Source organism: Callorhinus ursinus, unplaced genomic scaffold, assembly GCF_003265705.2.
Source record: "Callorhinus ursinus isolate GAN/ISIS: 27379988/994484 unplaced genomic scaffold, GSC_fseal_2.0 scaffold7, whole genome shotgun sequence".
In the NCBI taxonomy this organism is placed as follows: Eukaryota; Metazoa; Chordata; class Mammalia; order Carnivora; family Otariidae; genus Callorhinus; species Callorhinus ursinus.
Window position 1 is genome coordinate 74,921,829 of NW_027397069.1, and position 19,011 is coordinate 74,940,839.

Genomic DNA, 19,011 nt, shown 5'->3' on the forward strand with positions numbered 1-19,011 from the left:
ATCTGGGAGAGAAGGCCAACATTGCCATGTTCCTGGGGCCTCAAGTGCGCTTTTTCTCCTGTGCCTCTTTTTTTTCACTGAGCACACTTCCTTAGGACTGAGCTCAGGGGCCCATCTCCTTCGGGAAAAGTTCTGATTCCAGGGCCTTCCCCTTAGGGTAGAAACTATCATTACTGGCTATGTATCCATCGTGCTTGGTCCTAGTAGACAGATGTTTGAGCTTTTATAACAGAGATTGCCTTTTTTTTTTTTTTTTACCTGATATGCAATGTGAAGAGCTTGTTAGGATGTTGGTGCCCCCCCCCTTTTTTTAATTGAGGTAAAATTGGTATATAACATTATATAAGTTTCAGGTGCACAACATTATAATTTGGTATTTGTATACACTGCAAAATGATCACCATAAATCTAGTTACCATTCATCACCATACAACTGAGCCCCTTTCCCAATTTTGCCCACCTGAATCCCCCTCCCCTCTGGTAACCACTAGTCTGTTCTCTGTATCTATGAGTTCAGATTAGTTTAGTTTGTTTTGTTTTTTAGATTCCACTACAAGTGAAATCATATGGTATTTGTCTTTGTCCAGCATGTTTCACTTGGTATAATACCTTCAAGGTCCGTCCATGTTGTCACAAATAGCAAGATCTTCCTTTTTATGGCTGAGTAGTATTCCACTGTGTGTGTGTGTGTGTGTGTGTGTGTGTGTGTGTGTGTGTGTACACGTACTATGTCTTCTTTATTGATTTATTCATAGGTGGACACTTAGGTTGTAATGCTTCAGTGAACATAGGGGTGTATATATCTTTTTAAATTAGTGTTTTTTGTATTCTTTGGGTAAATAACCAAACCTTGAAATAGTTGGATTGTATGATATTTCTATTTTTAATTTTTTGAGTAATCTCCATGCAGTTGTCCAGAGTGGCTGCTTCAATTTATATTCCCACCAACAGTGAAACATGGGTTCCCTTTTCTCCACATCCTTGCCATTTGACAGAGAGAGAGACACAGCAAGACGGGGAACACAAGCAGGGGGAGTGGGAGAGGGAGACCAGGCTTCCCGCTGAGCAGGGAGCCGGACGCGGGGCTCGATCCCAGGACCCTGGGATCATGACCTGAGCTGAAGGCAGACACTTAACGACTGAGCCACCCAGGCGCCCCAACACTTGATGTTTCTTGAGTTTTTGATTTTAGCCATTCTGACAGGTGTGAGGTGATATCTCATTGTGGTTTTAATTTGCATTTCCCTGATCGTGATACTGAACATCTCATGTGTCTCTTGGCTATTTATATGTTTTCTTTGGAAAATGTATATTTAGATCCTCTGCTCATTTTTAATTGAGTGGTTTTTTTATTATTGAGTTTGTAGATCTTTATATATTTTGGATATTAATCCCTTATTGTATATATCATTTGCAAGTAGGTAGGTGTCTTGTCATTTTCTTGATGGTTTCCTTTGCTGTGCAGAATCTTTTTAGTTTGATGTAGTTCCACTTGTTTCTTTTTGCTTTTGTTTCCCTTGCCTTTGGCTTCAGCTCCAAAAAAAGACATCGCTAAGAAAAATGTCAGGGAGCTTACCACCTATGTTTTCTTCTAGGAATTTTATAGTTTCAGGTCTTAAATTCAAGTCTTTAATTCATTTTGAGATAATCTTTGTGTGTGTATGAGATAGTGGTCCATTTTCATTCTTTTGCATGTGGCTATCCATTTTGCCCAATGCTATTGAAAAGACTGCCCTTTCCCAATTGTATATTCTTGCCTCCATTGTCATAAATTTGATTGATCAGATATGTATGGGTTTATTTCTGGACTCTGTTCTGTTGACCTGCGTCTCTCTTTTTTTTTTTTTTTTGCCAATACTGTAGTGTTTTGATTACTATAGCTTTGTACCATAGGTTGAAACCAGGGAGCATAATACCTCTGGCTTCGTTCTTCTTTTTTAAAAAAGTAAAAAAAAAAAAAGAAAAGAAGAAGAAGATAGCAGGAGGGGAAGGTTGAAGGGGGGGAATCGGAGGGGGAGATGAACCATGAGAGACTATGGACTCTGAAAAACAAACTGAGGGTTCTAGAGGGGAGGGGGGCGGGAGGATGGGTTAGCCTGGTGATGAGTATTAAAGAGGGCACATTCTGCATGGAGCACTGGGTGTTATACGCAAACAATGAATCATGGAACACTACATCAAAAACTAATGATGTAATGTATGGTGATGAACATAACATAAAAAAAAGAGAACCCTTTAGCTTTTTTAGAATTGTTTGTTATAGTTCTATGAAAAACGCCATTGGGATTTTGATAGGATTGCCTTGGATCTCTAGATTGTTTTGGGTAGTGGGGACATTTTTTACAGTGTTAATTCTTTAAATCCATGAGCGTGGACTATCTTTCCATTCATCTGTGTATTCTTTAACTTCTTTCATCAATGCCTTAAAGTTCTATTAAGGTGTATCAAAGTGTACAGGTCGTTCACCACCTTGGTTAAATTTATTCCTAGGTATTTTATTCTTTTTGTTGCAGTTGTAAATGGGATTAAAAAAAAAAAACCCTTCTCTTCTGATAGTTATTAGTGTGTAGATGCAACAGATTTCTGTATATTGATTTTGTGTCCTGCAATTTTACTGAATTCATTTATTCTAACACTTTTTTAATGGAATCTTTAGGGTTTCCTAAGTATGGTATCCTGTCATCTGCAAAGAATGAGTTTTACTTCTTTTTTTCCAGTTTGGAGGCCTTTTACTTCTTTTTCTTGCCTAATTGCTTTGGTTAAGACTTCCAATGCTATGCTGAATAAAGGTAGTGAGAGTGAGTAATCATCTTGATCTTATTCAAGATCTTGTTCAATTATTCTGCCTGTTCCTGATCTTAGAGGCAAGTTTTCAGCTTTTCACAGATGAGTATGATGTTAGTTGTGCATTTGTCATAGTTGGTCTTTTTTTTTTTTTAAAGATTTTATTTATTTATTTGAGAGAGAGAATGAGAGATAGAAAGCACGAGAAGAAAGAGGGTCAGAGGGAGAAGCAGACTCCCTGCTGAGCAGGGAGCCCGATGCGGGACTCGATCCCGGGACTCCAGGATCATGACCTGAGCCGAAGGCAGTCGCTTAACCAACTGAGCCACCCAGGCGCCCATAGTTGGTCTTTTTCATATCAAGGTATGTATCCTCTATACTTTGTTGAGAGTTTTCATCATAAATGGATGTTGCATTTTGTCAGATCCTTTTTCTGCATCTGTTGAGATGATCATATGATTTTTGTCCTTCATTTTGTTTATGTGGTGTAACACACTGATTGATTTGTGAATATTGAACCATTCTTGCATCCCTGGGATAATCCCACTTGATCATAATGTATGATCCTTTTAATGTATTGTTTAATTTGGTTTGCTAATATTTTGTTGAGGATTTTTGCATCTTTGTTCATCAGGGATATTGGCCTATAATTTTCTCCTTCTCTCTCTCTCTCTCCCTCCCCCTCTCTCCCCCTTTTCTTCTTTTTTTGTAGTGTCCTTGTCTGGTTTTGGTATCAGGGTAATGCTGGTCTTGTAAAGTGAGTTTGGAAGCATTTCCTCCTCTACAATTTTTTGGAAGAGCTTGAGAAGGATAGGTATTAAATCTTGTTTGAATATTTGGTAGAATTCATCAGTGGACTGTTGGGGCCTAGACTTTGGTTTGTTGGGAGGTTTTTAATGACTGATTCAATCTCCTTTCTAGTAATCAGTTTATTCAGATTTTCTGTTTCTTCATGATTTAGTCTTGGAGGATTGTTTCTAGGAATTTATCCATCTCTTCTAGGTTGTCCAATTTGTTGGAATATAATTGTCTTAGTGGTCTTTTATGATCCTTCATATTTCTGTGGTATCAGTTGTAACTGTTCTTCTTTCATTTCTGATTTTATTTATTTGAGGAACCCCTGTCCCCCATTTTTGGTGAGTTTGGTTTTAAGGTTCGTCAATTTTATCTTTTCAAAGAACAAGCTCTTAGTTTCATTGATCTTTTCTGTCTTTTTAGTCTCTTTTGTTTATTTCTGCTCTGGTCTTTATTTCCTTCTTTCTACTAACTTTGTAGAGTAGTCTGTTCTTTTTCTAGTTCCTTTAGGTATAGAGTTAGATTGTTTAGTTGAGATTTTTCTTGTTTCTTGAGGTAGGTATGTATCACTATAAACTTCCCTCTTAAAACTGCTTTGCTGCATTCTGTAGATTTTGGACTGTTGTATTTCCCTTTGAATTTGTCTTCATGTATTATTTTCTTATTTCTCCTTTGATTTATTCTTGATCCATTGGTTGTTTGGTAGCATGTTGTGTTATCGTCACGTATTTGTGATTTTTCCCATTGTCTTTCTATATTGACTTTTTGGTTTTATACCATTATAGTTGGAAAAGGTGCTTGATATGATTTTAATGTTCTTAAATTGACTGAGACTTGTTTTGTGGACTAACATATGATCTATTCTGAATTATCCATGTGCACTAGAGAAGAATATGTATTCTACTGGTTTTGGTTGGGATATTCTGTACATATCTGTGAGTTCATCTGGTATAGAGTGTTTTGTTTTTTTAAGTAAGCTTCATGCCCAGCCTGGAGCCCAATGTGGGGCTTGAACTCTCGACCCTGAGGTCAGACCTGAGGTGCTTAACTGACTGAGCCAGCCAGGTGCCCCTGGTATAAAGTATTTTTTAAGGCTGATGTTTCCTTATCAATTTTCTTATTTTTAAAATTATTTTTAATTAATTGATTAAAGAACAGCAACATGTTTAGATTTAATTTCTTTTCATGAGAGAGCTACATTTTTTTTGAGTATAGTTGACACACAATGTTACATTAGTTTCAGGTGTACAACTTAGTGATTTGACAAGTTTATACATTATGCTATGTTCACCACAAGTAGAGTTACCATCTGTGCCATTACATCATTATTACAGTATCACTGACTGTATTCATTATGCTTTGCTTTTTCTTCCTCTGACTTATTCATTCCATAACTGGAAGCCTCTATCTCCCTCTCCCCTTCACCCATTTTACCTCCCTGCCTCCAGGAACCATCAGCTTGTTCTCTGTATGTATAGCTTTTTGTTTATTCATTTTTTAAGATTCCATTTATGAGTGGAATCATATGATATTTGTCTTCTTCAGTCTGACTTATTTCACTTAGCATAATACCCTATAGGTCCATCCATGTTGTCTCAAATGGCACGATCTCATGCATTTTTATGGCTGTGTAATATTCCTCTCTCTGTGTGTGTGTGTGTGTGTGTGTGTGTGTGTGTGTGTGTTTGCATCACATCATCTTTACACATTTATCTGTTGATGGACGCTTAGGTTGCTTCCATGTCTTGGCTATTGTAAATAATGCTGCAATAAACATAGGGGTGCATGTATCTTTATGAGTTAGTGTTTTCCCTGGGTAAATACCCAATAGTGGAATTACTGATTTTTTGTTTGGATAATTCATCCATTGATGTAAGTGGGATGTTAAAGCCTCCTGCTATTATTGTATTATTGCTGTCATTTTCTCCTTTTAGCTCTGTTAATATTTGCTTTATGTATTTAGGTGCTTCTATGTTGGGTGCATAAATATTTACAGATGTTATATCCTCTTATTGGGTTGACCCCTTTATCATTATGTAATGCCCTTCTTTGTCTCTTATTACAGTATTTGTTTTAAAGTCTCTTTTGTCTGATAGAAGTATAGCTACCCAGCTTTGGGTTCTTTTTGCATGTAGTATCTTTTCTTTCCATCCCTTCACTTTTGTTCTGTGTGTGTCCTTACATCTGAAGTGAGTCTGTTGTAGACAGCATGTAGATGGGTCTTATCTTTTTATCTGTTCAGCTACTCTTTTGATTGGAGAACTTAGTTCATTTACATTGAAAGTAATTACTGATAAGTAATCATAATAGCCTGCTTTCAGGCTGAAGCTCCAGAACAAGAAAATAGGCCTTTTCACATGTGCTTCCATCTTCTTTTGCACAGTGCTCTGGGAGTGGTAACCTGCCAGGGAGTGTCTCTCTGATTGTTTCAGACCCATGGGGCCCAGAAACACAATCCCCTCTGGTCACCAGAGCCAGGGGCATCTCCTGGGTGGGCTGTGTATGCCTGCTGGCAATGGCAGGGCAGGCCAGGGCAGTATCCTATGGAGGTGGGGGCAGGGCATTCCCACCTGAGATAGTAGGCTGGGGGCAGGGTGTTAAAAAAATGGTGCTTGCCAAAGCTGGCACCAACGAAGCAGAAGGAGAACACAAAAATGGCACCCGCTAGTGCCTCTGTCTTCAGAGAGAGTCCCAACAAGTTCCTGCGTTTCCTCAGATGCTTTAAAACTAATAGGTGAGTCCCCTTTGCATATGCTAGGTGCCTTTCCAACTATTGCTTTTGTGCTGGGTCCCAGGGTCTGTGGGTCTGTGCACGAGCCCTTTAAGGGTGGATTTTTCGTTCCACATAACCCTATGGTTCTCCTGGAAATAAGCCCATTGGTTTTTGAGGCCAAACACTTGGTGGGGGGGCTTTTTTCTCTAGTATAGTTCTGTAGGGTTGGGGTGCCTGATGTGGGGGCACAAATCCCTTGGTCCTTGGGAACAAGATCTGTGTTATGATGAGGCTGTGGGTCACCATGCCTTGGGTTGGGCTTCTTACGAGACTGTCTCTGCCTCTCCTATCCCACTCCACGTGGCCCTTTTATCTTTTGTTGTGGAGGAGCTGTTCAGCTGGCTTTTGGGTCCTTTTCAAAGGAAATTGTTGTGTAGCTTAGATTTGTTGTGTTCCTGGGAAGAGGAGAGTTCAGGATCCTTGTAAGTTGCCGTCTTGAACCCTGTCTGGTAGAATGTTATTTTATTTCAAGTAATGCATCCCTTAAGCTAGTCTTAATTTTTTAATTCCAGAATTTTACTTTGGGGTGACTTATGTACATTTTTTATAAGAAACTTTCTGAGGCATGAATTTTTTTTGGAGTGCTACCCAGGTGCCCCTTCACCTGCAGTAGTTTTTTGAAGTACTAATTCAGATTTATGAATTTAGAAGCTTTAATGCATATCAGAATTGTTAGAATGGTAAGGACCCATTACATGGTCCCCAGGTATCTAGGGGTTCAGAAAAAGTTAATAGGATGTCAACGGCTCTAAGGGCAGGAAGCTAATTGTATTTGGGCCCAAGGTAAAGTCGTGCTGGGAACCAGAAAGCTGACAGAACTTTCATTCTGGGGCTGTGCAGTCTGATCTTTATACCTGGTTATATTAGTCTGTGCTGTAGATTCCCCCTGCCTGTCCTTGCTCACTTTTCCTCTCCTCTGCTTCTTTTTCTTGCACATGGCTGCGAACCCCAGCAGCATCATCTTTCAACTCCAGTGCTCATTACTGACTTATAGTTCCCACATTTTAGGTCCAATTTTCAGGAAAGGAAGTCTGCTGGGCTTGTCTCCTCTGTACAAGACAGGCTGCAGGTATAGCAGGTGCTGGTAAGCCAGTTGGTGGTCGCTTTGGGTCAGATGTCCGTGTCATGTTGTCGCAAATGACTGGGTATGTGTGAGGGAGGAGCGATGCCAGCAGCTTCCCAGCACTTGGCTTTTTGCTCTTGGTCCCTCCTCTAGAGGACTGTGGGTGATACAGCCTTCGAAACTATTGGAACAAGAAGAAATCGGCTTTGTCTTTAATGCCTGTTGTATGGAATATAACTAACTTCTCCCCAAATTTTTATAAAAATTCTCAGATATGCAGAAGAGTAGAAATTATGGAAAAAAGAATACCCACGTATCCACTTTGCTATTCAATAATTGTTAAAAATTGCTCTGTTTGCTTTATCTGTATGTAATTTATTTAATGCTGAATGTTACAGGGTTAGTTTTTACTTTTTTGCTAATATAAATTCTACTGTAAATGAGTGTCTGTGTGTTGCCCATATTAACCTAGCCTAAGATCAATTCTGGAAGTAAAAGTCCCAGGTCAAATGTTAGAAATACTTATTTTGATACAGGCTGTGAGACTGCCTCCAGCTACTTTGCACCTCTTTTATTCCCCACAGTGGTTTGTAAGTGCCTGTTTGCCCATAACTTCACCAACACTAAGCATTGTCCGTTTTTTTAATCTCTGCCTTTTGGATATATATTTTATTTGCTATTATTAGACTAAAGCAGTAGAGTATATTTTCAAGTTAGTTTGTTCACATACTTTATAGAGGTTTCCCCCCTCTTGTGTTTGGTGTATTCATCTTTTATTTCTGGGTTTATAGGCGTTTATGTATATTTAATGTTATAAATATTTCTTTTTGGACATTTGTCTTATGTTGATTTTTTGGTCATTAACAAAGTTACTAAGATCAGTTAATTTATTTGGCAATCAGTATTCAAACATGAGGACCATGGTGGCTTGGATTACTGTAGAAATGTCTTTGGTAGAAAGGTTGAAGGTGCCCGCTGTAGTGTGAATGCCCCCACCCCTGGTGCATTTGTAGATGAAGGACTACAGCTCTCTTGGACGTGAGACTGACTTCTGTATGACCGCAGCGTAGTTGCAGAGTTGGGGGTGGAACTAGGTGTCCTGACACCAAAAAAACAACTAAGATAAATGATTGAATTATGATCCCCGATGATTCTTTAAGTCGTTGCTGCTTGTTAGAAATGTAATGTGAGCCACCAGTGCAAGTCACATATGTAATTATATTTTGTAGTAATTACAATTAAAAGGTGAAATTAGGGTTGCCTGGGTGGCTCAGTAGGTTAAGTGTCTGCCTTCAGCTTAGGTCATGATCCCGGGGTCCTGGGATGGAGTCCAACATCAGGTTCACCACTCCACAGGGAGTCTGCTTCTCCCTCTGACCTTCCCCCACTCATGCTCTCTCTCTCTTTTCTCAAATAAATAAATAAAATCTTTAAAAAAAGAGGTGAAATTAGTTTCAATATGTTTAAGTGTTATTATTTCAACAAGCAATTGATGTAAAATATTACTTTTGAAAGAGTCTACATTCTTTTTTGGGGGGCATAGCCTTTAAAACCCAGTGTGTTTTTTACACTTGCAGTACATCTCACTCCACACTAGGCACTTTTCAAGTGCCAGCTAGTGCTGTGTGGCTATGACGTGGCTGCCCCACTGCACAGTGCAGGCTTAAGCAATAGTGTAACCTTGGTCCATCAAGAAAGCCCATCTGCAGAAAGCTTCCTTCTCCCCCTTCATTGTGCTTCTCCCTGCAGTGCAGGCTCATTTGAGAGGCACTTACACTCACGTATTTTGAAAAGGCAAGTCAAGTTGTGGGAGGAGGTTTACTTAATGAGATGAATCTATTGTGTTCTCCTCTGTGGAAAGTCTTTTCTGGAAAAGCAGCGACAGTACTGGGGCTTTTATAAAAAGGCCACTTGACGCCTCTCACCCTTCGACCTTGTATGGCCTGTGAGCCTCACCCGGTCCTTTCCTTTTGTGTCCATCCTCTCCGTTTCATTGTGTGCTGGGCACAGGATGTGGGGGGCTCTTTCTGATGGAGGGGGCTGCTGCTAAGGCTGCCTTGGAGGCCCCGTAGAGCTCTCACCCAGAGGGAGTCAGCCTGACAGGCTCCCGCGCCTGACCAGCATGTGGTCCATGGATTGAGGAGATGAGTCATTCTGGAGGGGTGTGGTGGTTTCTGAAGCCACAAAGTGGAAAAGAGAAGAAGTCTCTTTCGGAGAAGTATTTTTATGAATTATATCATACATACAGCAGAGTGCAGAAGTCCTACATACACAGTTTGATGATTATCACAGAGTGGACACACACTGTAGACTCCTCTGTGAAAGTATCCATTCTAGAGTTAGGCTGTACGATGGGCTCCTTTCATGGTTAAGTCAATCACCATGTATGTCAAATATTATGATACTGGCAGTGGGGTGAAAAACATTTAGAGTCAATGACTGGCCATTTGGGATGACCTGCATGAATGTTACTGGCCTTTCTTTTAACTTACTGGCTTGCAGCTCTGGAGTGTGTGTGGGGAGGGTAGTGGGTGTTTGAGGAAGAGAAGTCTTCAGGCAGGGGCTATCTCTTTCAAACTCTGGCTTGTGGTCTGTAGGGTTTTTTTCCCTCAGAGTCTAGAACAGCTTTGTCAATAGAACTTTCTGCAAAGAGCGAAATGTTCTATATATGTCCTTGCTATGCCCTTCCTGTCCAAGTTGGTGGCCACTATCACATGTGGCTATTGAATACTTGAGACATGTCTAGTACTATTGATGATTTTTTAAATCTTTTTTTTTTAAAAGATTTTATTTATTTATTTGACAGAGAGAGAGACACAGCGAGAGCAGGAACACAAGCAGGGGGAGTGGGAGAGGGAGAAGCAGGCTTCCTGCTGAGCAGGGAGCCTGATGTGGGGCTTGATCCCAGGACCCTGGGATCATGACCTGAGCCAAAGGCAGACAATTAACGACTGAGCCACCCAGGCGCCCCAACTATTGATGATTTTTAAAATTTATTAATTTTAATTTAAATAGCAGCATGTGGCTAGAGTCTACCATATTGGACAGTGCAGGTCTAGAGCATTGAGAGTTTATTAAAAAATTTATATATGTAAATTTTACATTAATTGTAAAATATTTTAAAAAGATTTTATTTATTTATTTTGACAGAGAGAGAGAGACAGCAAGAGAGGGAACACAAGCAGGGGGAGTGGGAGAGGGAGAAGCAGGCTTCCGCAGAGCGGGGAGCCAGATGTGGGACTCAATCCCAGGACCCTGGGATCGTGACCTGAGCTGAAGGCAGACGCTTAACGACTGCGCCACCCAGGCACCCCACTTGTAAAATATTTTAATATTGCAGAAGAATATGGAGTAAAACATTTTGTATAATCCTGTTCCCTCTCCTGAAATTGAGTAGAAGTATTTTAGTTGTTTTCACTCCATTTTTCCAACAAATGGCTTCACATAAGATACCTTGTAACAAGGTAGTAGCCCCTCTCAATAACCCCTTGTATGTATTAGAGGCTTAGCTCAAGTGAGCATTGTGTGAGGGCTTTGAAGCTTGGATAGCACTTCTGTGGCATTAATAGGATTTTCAGGTCAATAGGAGGGAGGCATGCCAAGCTCTTCCCTTCAGTTGCTTGGACCCAAGCCTGACGGAAGGTGGGGGGGCATTGTAACTGTGTGGAGTGCTTTCTGTACTCAGAGCCTGAATGATAGATTAGCTGAATTAGGAAAGGTAGGGGGAGGAGAGACGGAGTGGGGATAATACTTCTTGGAGCCCATCCTTTGACTGCTATTCTAGCCACCCCCCTTCCCCAAAGTAGCACGTAGTTACTACAATGAAATGACACCACATCTGAGACAAGCTTGTCCTGCTGAATGTTCTGTCTACTTGCAAGCTAATAATTTAGCTTGTTAATACTTCCTCAGTGCTGGCAGAGGACATGAGACTCATGGGTCAGAGACAGAGAATTTTCTTAATCATAACAGGGCAGGCAGCATGAGCATCCTATTAGTATTTATTCCTTTTGCCCTGAGTCCCATGGGGGAGATGTGGAGGTTCCAGGTGGATACCTGCAGATTCAGTGTGTTCTAGGACAGGAACATTGAGCTTGGGGAAACAACTATTTTTATAGTAAGAGGTAAGCAAGCTTGCTCTTTATCCTCGAGGGATGTATTTCTGCAAAATAACTCTGACAAATGGTCTGGCTGAAGAACAGCTAGCAAGACATGTGAGTGCTCATGGAAAAGTGCCTCGTACCACTCAATGCCTGGCTTTGTCCACACACCCCTTTCGGCCCCTCTGAAATGGGGAATATGTTGCTGCTGATATCTGGATCACATTTTGAGAAGCTTCCAATTTAGAGGAACCCTAGAGAATGTTGATTTCTCTTTGCATTGTATGAAGAGTACCAAGGGCAATTTGTGGATCAGATGCAATTCACTTTTAATATTCCAAATGGCATTGGAAAAATCTCAAGATTGAGAGAAAAGTGGAGCATAGTCTAATCACCTACCCAATTTTTGATGGCAAGTGATTACCTGCCTCTGTTCCGATACCTCCAATTCCAGGGATTTTCCACCTGCTTGATTACTGGGGCTGCCTTTTCCTGAGTAACATCAAGCCTCAGGACGACCCAAGCAGTGGAAGTAGGTGCAGGAGCCTCAGGCCAAAGTGCTGTGTTGTCTGCGGGGAATCATGCTTTACAGCATGTAAACATGGTTATTTCTCCCAGCCTCATAAGTATCCCCTCTTGACCTCGTTTCTCCTTTGAGTAACTGCCACATTTTTCTTCAGACCTCAATAAAATTGTCTATATTCTGTCTCTTCTTCCTTTCTTCCCATTCATACACTTTATATTATGGAAAAGTTTCAAATCATATTAAAGTTGTGAGAATAGTGTGTGGTTTAGTAGTGTTAAGTACATTTACATTGTGCAACCAATCTCCAGAACTTTTTCTCTTGCAAAACTGAAACTCTGTCCCCATTAAATAACACGTCCCCAGTGCTCCCTTCCCCCAACCCCTGGTAACCACCATTCTATTCTCTGTCTCTATGGATTTGACTACTCTAAGTACCTCATACAAGTGGAATCATACAGTATTTGCCTTTTGGTAACTGAGTTAATTTTATTTTGCATTATGTCTTCCACCTTGATCCATGTTGTAGCATGTGTCCAGAATTTCCTTCCTTTTAAGTCTGAATAATTTAGCGGTCATTTTTAAAATCGTAAGATGATGAACACAGATAGCTGTTCTTTGCATCCAGAGTTGGATTACTCAGCAGGTTCGGTAAGTTCTCACTGGCCCCACCACTAGTTCTGCCCTTGTGGAGCATCATCAAATATATCTGTTAGCCTATGGGTCCCCTAAGGGGAAACTGTGGTATACCCTTTTGAATGGGTGAGCTTGGAATATAATGAAACAGCGCTGGAGTTTGGAATTGGAGACAAGTTTAAGTGGATTTTTTTGCCTATTAGCTCTATGAACTACCTACCTGTTTGTCACCTCCTCTGGAGAAATCCCTTGATTTCCTCTCACCTCTAGCTGAACACTCATGTAGCAGGCAAGCACCTTTGGGGAAAGAATTCTAATCGTGCTTCAAGGTAACCACCTACATTCCACCAAATGTGATAATCATTTCCTCTTTGCCCTTCCGCTCAACCAAATTTAATAGCTTACTAAGTATTATTGCTTTACATTTGTGTGGCAGGAGTTGGTTTTCAAAACATTTTTATATACGTTCATTTTTTTTTAAAGATTTTTATTTATTTATTTGAGACAGAGAGAATGAGAGAGAGAGAGAGAGCGCACATGAGAGGGGGGAGGGTCAGAGGGAGAAGCAGACTCCCTGCCGAGCAGGGAGCCCGATGTGGGACTCGATCCAGGGACTCCAGGATCATGACCTGAGCCGAAGGCAGTCGCTTAACCAACTGAGCCACCCAGGCGCCCTACGTTCATTTTTTAATCACAGATTTGTTGAGATTCATCTAGCACACATTTCACCCTTCTGGTATATTCACAGGGTTGTACAACTGTTACTATAGTCAATTTTAGAGTATTCTTGTCATCCCAAAAGAAACCCTGCCCCCATCAGCTGTCACTCCTGTTCCTTCCTCTCCAGTCATGGGCAACCACAGATCCACTTTCTGTCTCTAGAGATTTGCCAGTTCCTAGAAGTGGAATCATGCAATATGTAGACCTTACTGACTGACTTCTTTTGCTGAGAATTTTTTTAAGGTTCCATGTAGCACATATCAGTACTTTATTCCTTTTTGTTCCTGAATAACTTTTTATGGGTATACCACATTTTATTTACCTATTCATTAGCTATTGGACTTTTGGATCATTTCCATTTAGCTGTTATGAATAAGGCTCATATAAACATATATGTACAAAGTGGTGTTTTTCGGGGACATATGTTTCATTTCTGTTGGGTACATACCTAGGAGTGGAATTGCTGTTATAAACATTCATTTTTTAAAAAAATAGGCTTTATTTTTTTAGATTTACAGAAAAATTGTGAGGATAGTACAGAAAGTTCCTATATACTCCCTCACCCAGTTTTCCCTATTATTAATATCTTAGTGTGGTACATTTCTTACAATTAATGAGCTAATATTGATATATTATTATTTAGTAATCCATACTTTATTCAGATTTCCTTAGTTTTTACCTAATGTTCAGGATCCCATCCAGGATACCAAATTACATTTACTTGTCATTTCTCTTTTGGCTCCTCTCAACTGTGAGTTTCTTAGATATTCTGTGTTTTTAGTCACCTTGACAGTGAAGAGGAGTGGTGGTCAGATAGTTTGGAGACTGTTCTGTGTTGGGATTTGTGTGATGTTTTTCTCATTATTAGAAGGGTGATGGGTATTTGGGAGGAAGACTACAGAGATGAAGTGCCCTTCTCATCATGTTGTATCCAGGGTGCATCCTATAACATTATTTATCACTGTTGTTGACCTTGATCACTTATCTGAGGTAGTGTTTGCCAGTTTTCTCCACTGTAAAGTCACTCTAAATTTTCCCTTTTCATTACTGTACTCTTTGGAAGGAAGGCATTCTGTACAGCCCATGCTTCAGTAGTGGGGAGTTATGTTACAACTCTCTGAGGGCAGAGTGTCTACATAAATTATTGTGCAATTCTTCTGCAAGGGAGATTTGGCTTCTCCTCCCATTTATTTATTCAAACATTTATTGATATCAATGTGGACTCATGGATACGTAGTTTATACTTTGGGTTATAATCCCGTGTTACTTTACTTTTTTGCTCAACTTACTCCAGCATTGTCCTCTAGAGCTTTCATTTGGCTCCTGCGTTCCTTTGACATGTTCTGTCAAGATAGGCTTTTACTTATTTTTAAATTTTAATTTTTTGTGAGCACTGTGTACGTTTTGGCTCTCCCAGTTACTCTGGGCTCATGTTGTGTATTTCCTGGCTTAGTCCTAGAATCAGCCATTTCTTCAAGGAGCCTTGGTTCCTTTTATTGGAGAATGATATTAGAAACCAAGTTTTGGGCTCTAGACGTGCTCCTTAACATTCATTTTTAACCTTTTGAACAACTCTGTGTAAGTTCTTCATGTCTTTTTTATCTTTTCCTTTTCTGGTAACACACTGAAACAGTGTGGGCAGAGGTACCACTAGTTAGGATCTGAGGGTCGGGCTGTTTGGGTTCATCTCACAGCTCCAGCACGTACAGCCTGCATAGTCTTAACCCCTCTGTGCCTCAGTTTTCCCATATATAAAATGGGAAATAATAATAGCACCTACTTTGTGGGGTTGTTGTAAAGATTAACGGAGGAAAGCCACGTACGATGTTAAATCTTGCCTGGCATCCAAGATCTGCTCAAAAGCTGCTGGTGGTAGCAGCAATTATTTATTTGAGGAGGATGGGGAAAATACTCTCTCTTTTCTTCACATTAAGTAACTTGCCTGAAACAGTGGTCACATGGGGGTTCACAGAGGGGCCTTTTGCCTCCACCACACCCTCCCACCTCTCTTCTGTAAGTTTTTGCTTCAGTGTGTGAACTAATGTTAACCACCTGACACCCAGCAGTGTACCGGGCAGAAGGTTACTGCTGACCCTGGAGCTGAGGCTTCAGGAGCTCCTATATAGAAAGAGATAACATTTTAAATAAATACAGCTAGACAGATCTATAATTTTAAGATACTGAGTATTTTAAAATAGGATGCTGTATAATTTTAAAAATTTCATTCTGGGTTATTTTCTTTCCCTTTAGCGGACTCATTGGGCAAAGCTGGGCTATGTTGTTTGCCAGTGGAGGCTTCAAGGTGAAACTCTATGATATTGAGCCACAGCAGGTAACAAATGCCTTGGAAAAGATCAGGTAAGTTGGCTGGCACCTTCCAGGGGGAATTGAAACAGCTCTTGCTGCGCTCAGTGGGTCTTATTTATCATATTCTCAAGGCTGTAAATATCTGTGATTTTACTCTTCCATTTGATGGCTGTTACAGTGCCTTTGAGCTGGAAAGGCCAGGCCCACGGTGGGTGAGCCATAACCAATTCGGACTGAAGAAGGGGCTCAGATTATGAGAGGGCCGTTAGGATTGTAAAGATGTGTGATGGGAGTGGAGGAGCTAAACATTCCTCTTAGGCTTCCAGCCTGAGTGAGTAAGCTTCTCTCCCGTGTCACACAAGCCTGGAGCTCTGGGTTTCCCTGTGTTCCCTCTGGGCAGATGAGTCTGCGCTCAGCATGTGGTAGCCAGAGCTGCATGGGCATTACATTTTAGGAACGGGGGTCCTGAGGTTTGTTTTGACCTATTGATCTAATGTTGTCAGGACTCATATGAATTGTGATAACTGTAATAGTTAAAGGTGTCAGAGTTGATGAACTTACATACGCTGAGTGCTAAGCATGAGGAGGGCTGAGTTTTGGGAATAATCACAGAAGAAAAATAGGAACCATAGGAAAGAGGCCAAGAATGAGGGAGGTCGAAGATAGAAGCACCAAACTAATGTAATGTGCTGGAAGGTAAAAGGGCCCTAATTCATGACACATTCACCTAAGAGGACTATCACTGAACACAATTTGGATCATCTCACACATGGTATTGTTGAGATAGTTATTCTTCTTGGGGGATATCCGTGAACATGTAACTTAATTTACATTTTGTGTAACAAAAATATTGTTTACTTTTTTAAATTATTGTTAACTTTTTGAAGAATAATTTGTATGGTGTGACATCAGGCTATAGACACTGAGAAATTATATATCTTAGTTCAGTTTTGTTGTGCAACAGATTAAGAACCCAAAACATGGAGAAGTCAAGTTACTTCTTACATATAGTAACATGTAGTCAATGCCAAGATGAAACGTCAATCTGCAAAGCAAACAAACGGGGGTGCCTGCCTGGCTCAGTTGGTGGAGCATGTGACTCTTGATCTCTGGGTTGTAAATTCAAGTCCCACGTTGGTGTAGGGATTACTTAAAAATAAAATCTTTAAAAATTAAAAAAACCTCAAAACCAAAAACAATGAAAGAACCACTCTAAAGCTAAACACATATACTCCTAACACTTTGTTCTGTACTCTTTAGAAGGAAGAGGAATTAGCATAAATACCTGCTATGTTCCAGGCACGTGCTATCCACTAGGGATACATAGATGAGTAAGAGAGACACAGTCCTACCCACCATGGAACTTATAGTCTAGTAATCTTACCATATAAATTCTCAGAGTAAGCCCCATGAGGCAGATATTATTGCCATTATTTTATGAGAAAGCCTAGGTCTATGAATGGTCAGTAACCTGCTCAAAGACACAGTAAGGTACAAGATACAAGCTGTGGTTCATCTGACATGGTAAGGGTGTGTCTGAGTTCCTTTAGCACCCATCTGTACTATTTGTTTTATAGAGATTCTACAAACATTACTTTTAATATAATATTTAATATATACAAAATAGATCATTTATGCTAGTTTATGAAGAATATAATAAAATGAGCATTCATGAAACTACTATCCATCTTGAGATCTAGAATATTGTCAATACCCTGTGTACACCTTTTGAAACTAATCCGCTATCTTCTCACCAGAAGTATCTATACTGTTACCTTGCCTTAAAAAAGTTTTATCATTGATATGAGTCTCTAAATGATATATGGTTTAGTTTTGCTTATTTTTGTGCTTTATAAAAGAATTTTTTGAGATTCATCCATGTTATTGCTTATAGCTGTAGTACATCTATGTTTATTGCTTATTGCTATATAATTTTCTAGTGTGTGACTTTGCTATTATTTACTTATGTTTTATCCTTCTGATGAACATTAAGCTATTTCCAGTTGTGGGCTATTGTAAACAATGTTGCCATTTGTATCCTTCCATATGTCTCCTGGTGCAGAAGTGCAAGATTACCTAAGAATGAGATTGCTGGGTCTAGTTTTCTTTCTGGGATTCTGATTATATGTCTGTTGAACCAACACATTCTAGCCTTCACATCTTTTAAACTCTCTTATATTTTCCGTCTCCCTGTCTTGTTGGAATATATTTTGGATACATTCTTTAGGTTTTTCTTCCAGTTCACTAATTCTAGTTTTAGCTATGTCTAATCTGTTATTTAAGCCATCCATTGAATTTATTTCCGTAATTAAATTTTGACTTTAATAGTTCTGTCTGCTTCTTTACCAAATATACTTGTTCATTTTTAATAGCTTCTCACTGTTTGCTCATTCTTTGTGGTTACATTTTTTAAATCTTTGAGCACTTAATACGTAATTGTTTTGTATCATATATCTAATAATTCCAGTACTTGAGGTTGTCTTAGCTCCGGTTCCTCAGAATCAGATCCTGAGATAAGGATTCCCAGGCCAGCGATTTATTAAAGAAGTGCTCCCAGGAGAAACCAGTGAGGGATTGGTGGGGACAGGAAAAGGAAGACAAAGAGGCCAACTATAAGGATATGATTTCAGAAGTCCCAGGATCAACAAGATTCCATGGAGTCCCGGAGCATAAATGCTGTGTGAAGTTTGTCACCCCTTAAGGCAAGAGAGCTGACCTTCCATATTTCTGCATCAGTCACTGACTAGGGGCATTCCTAGGAGCTTGGGTGGATGTGAACTCCCAGGGGCTTCTGTGTCTCTGCTCTGGGTCCTGGGGTGGGACTCTGAGGGTGGGGGCAGGTGGAAGCCATTAGCAGCAGCAAAGTTTCAAAAGTTGGGGGTGGGCACCCAGTGCTGGTAAAAGGGATTCAGAGAGATCTGTGTGGAGCACCAAAGGCCAGACTGCCAAACCGTCTTCCAAAATGGCTGGACTGCTTGGCACTCCCATCGACAGTGAGTCAGAGTTCCCACAGCGTTTGGTGTTGTCAGTGTTCTGGATTTGGGCCCTTCTAACAGGTATGTGGTGGTAGCTCATTGTTGTTTTAATTTGCATGTCCCTGATGTGTGGAGCATATTTTCATATGCTTATTTGCTATTTGTAGATCTTTGAGTTCTTTTTGTTTTTTCTTCTTTTGGTTAAAGGGAGAACCTTGAAATTTTTCCTTACTTGCTCTACTTGCTGTGACTCTCTCCTGCATAAAAATTATTCTTATGTGGGATCCTGTGGTTTATAAACAGCCCCTCAGACATTTTGGCCCACAATAGTATTG

The 19,011-nt window shown here is 40.1% G+C and overlaps 1 protein-coding gene across 2 annotated transcripts in view; it reads left to right on the plus strand.

The window, feature by feature from the left end:
• The window catches only part of CRYL1 (crystallin lambda 1), a 149,329-nt gene that overhangs the window by 2,829 nt on the left and 127,489 nt on the right, over positions 1-19,011 (plus strand). For both annotated transcript variants that reach the window (XR_012378841.1, XM_025875210.2), the window contains exon 2: positions 15,645-15,752. Coding sequence is in view for 1 of the 2 variants with exons in the window: in XM_025875210.2 (XP_025730995.1) it covers positions 15,645-15,752 (108 nt within the window). In the remaining variant the exon portion in view is untranslated. The remainder of the gene's footprint in view (positions 1-15,644; positions 15,753-19,011) is intronic.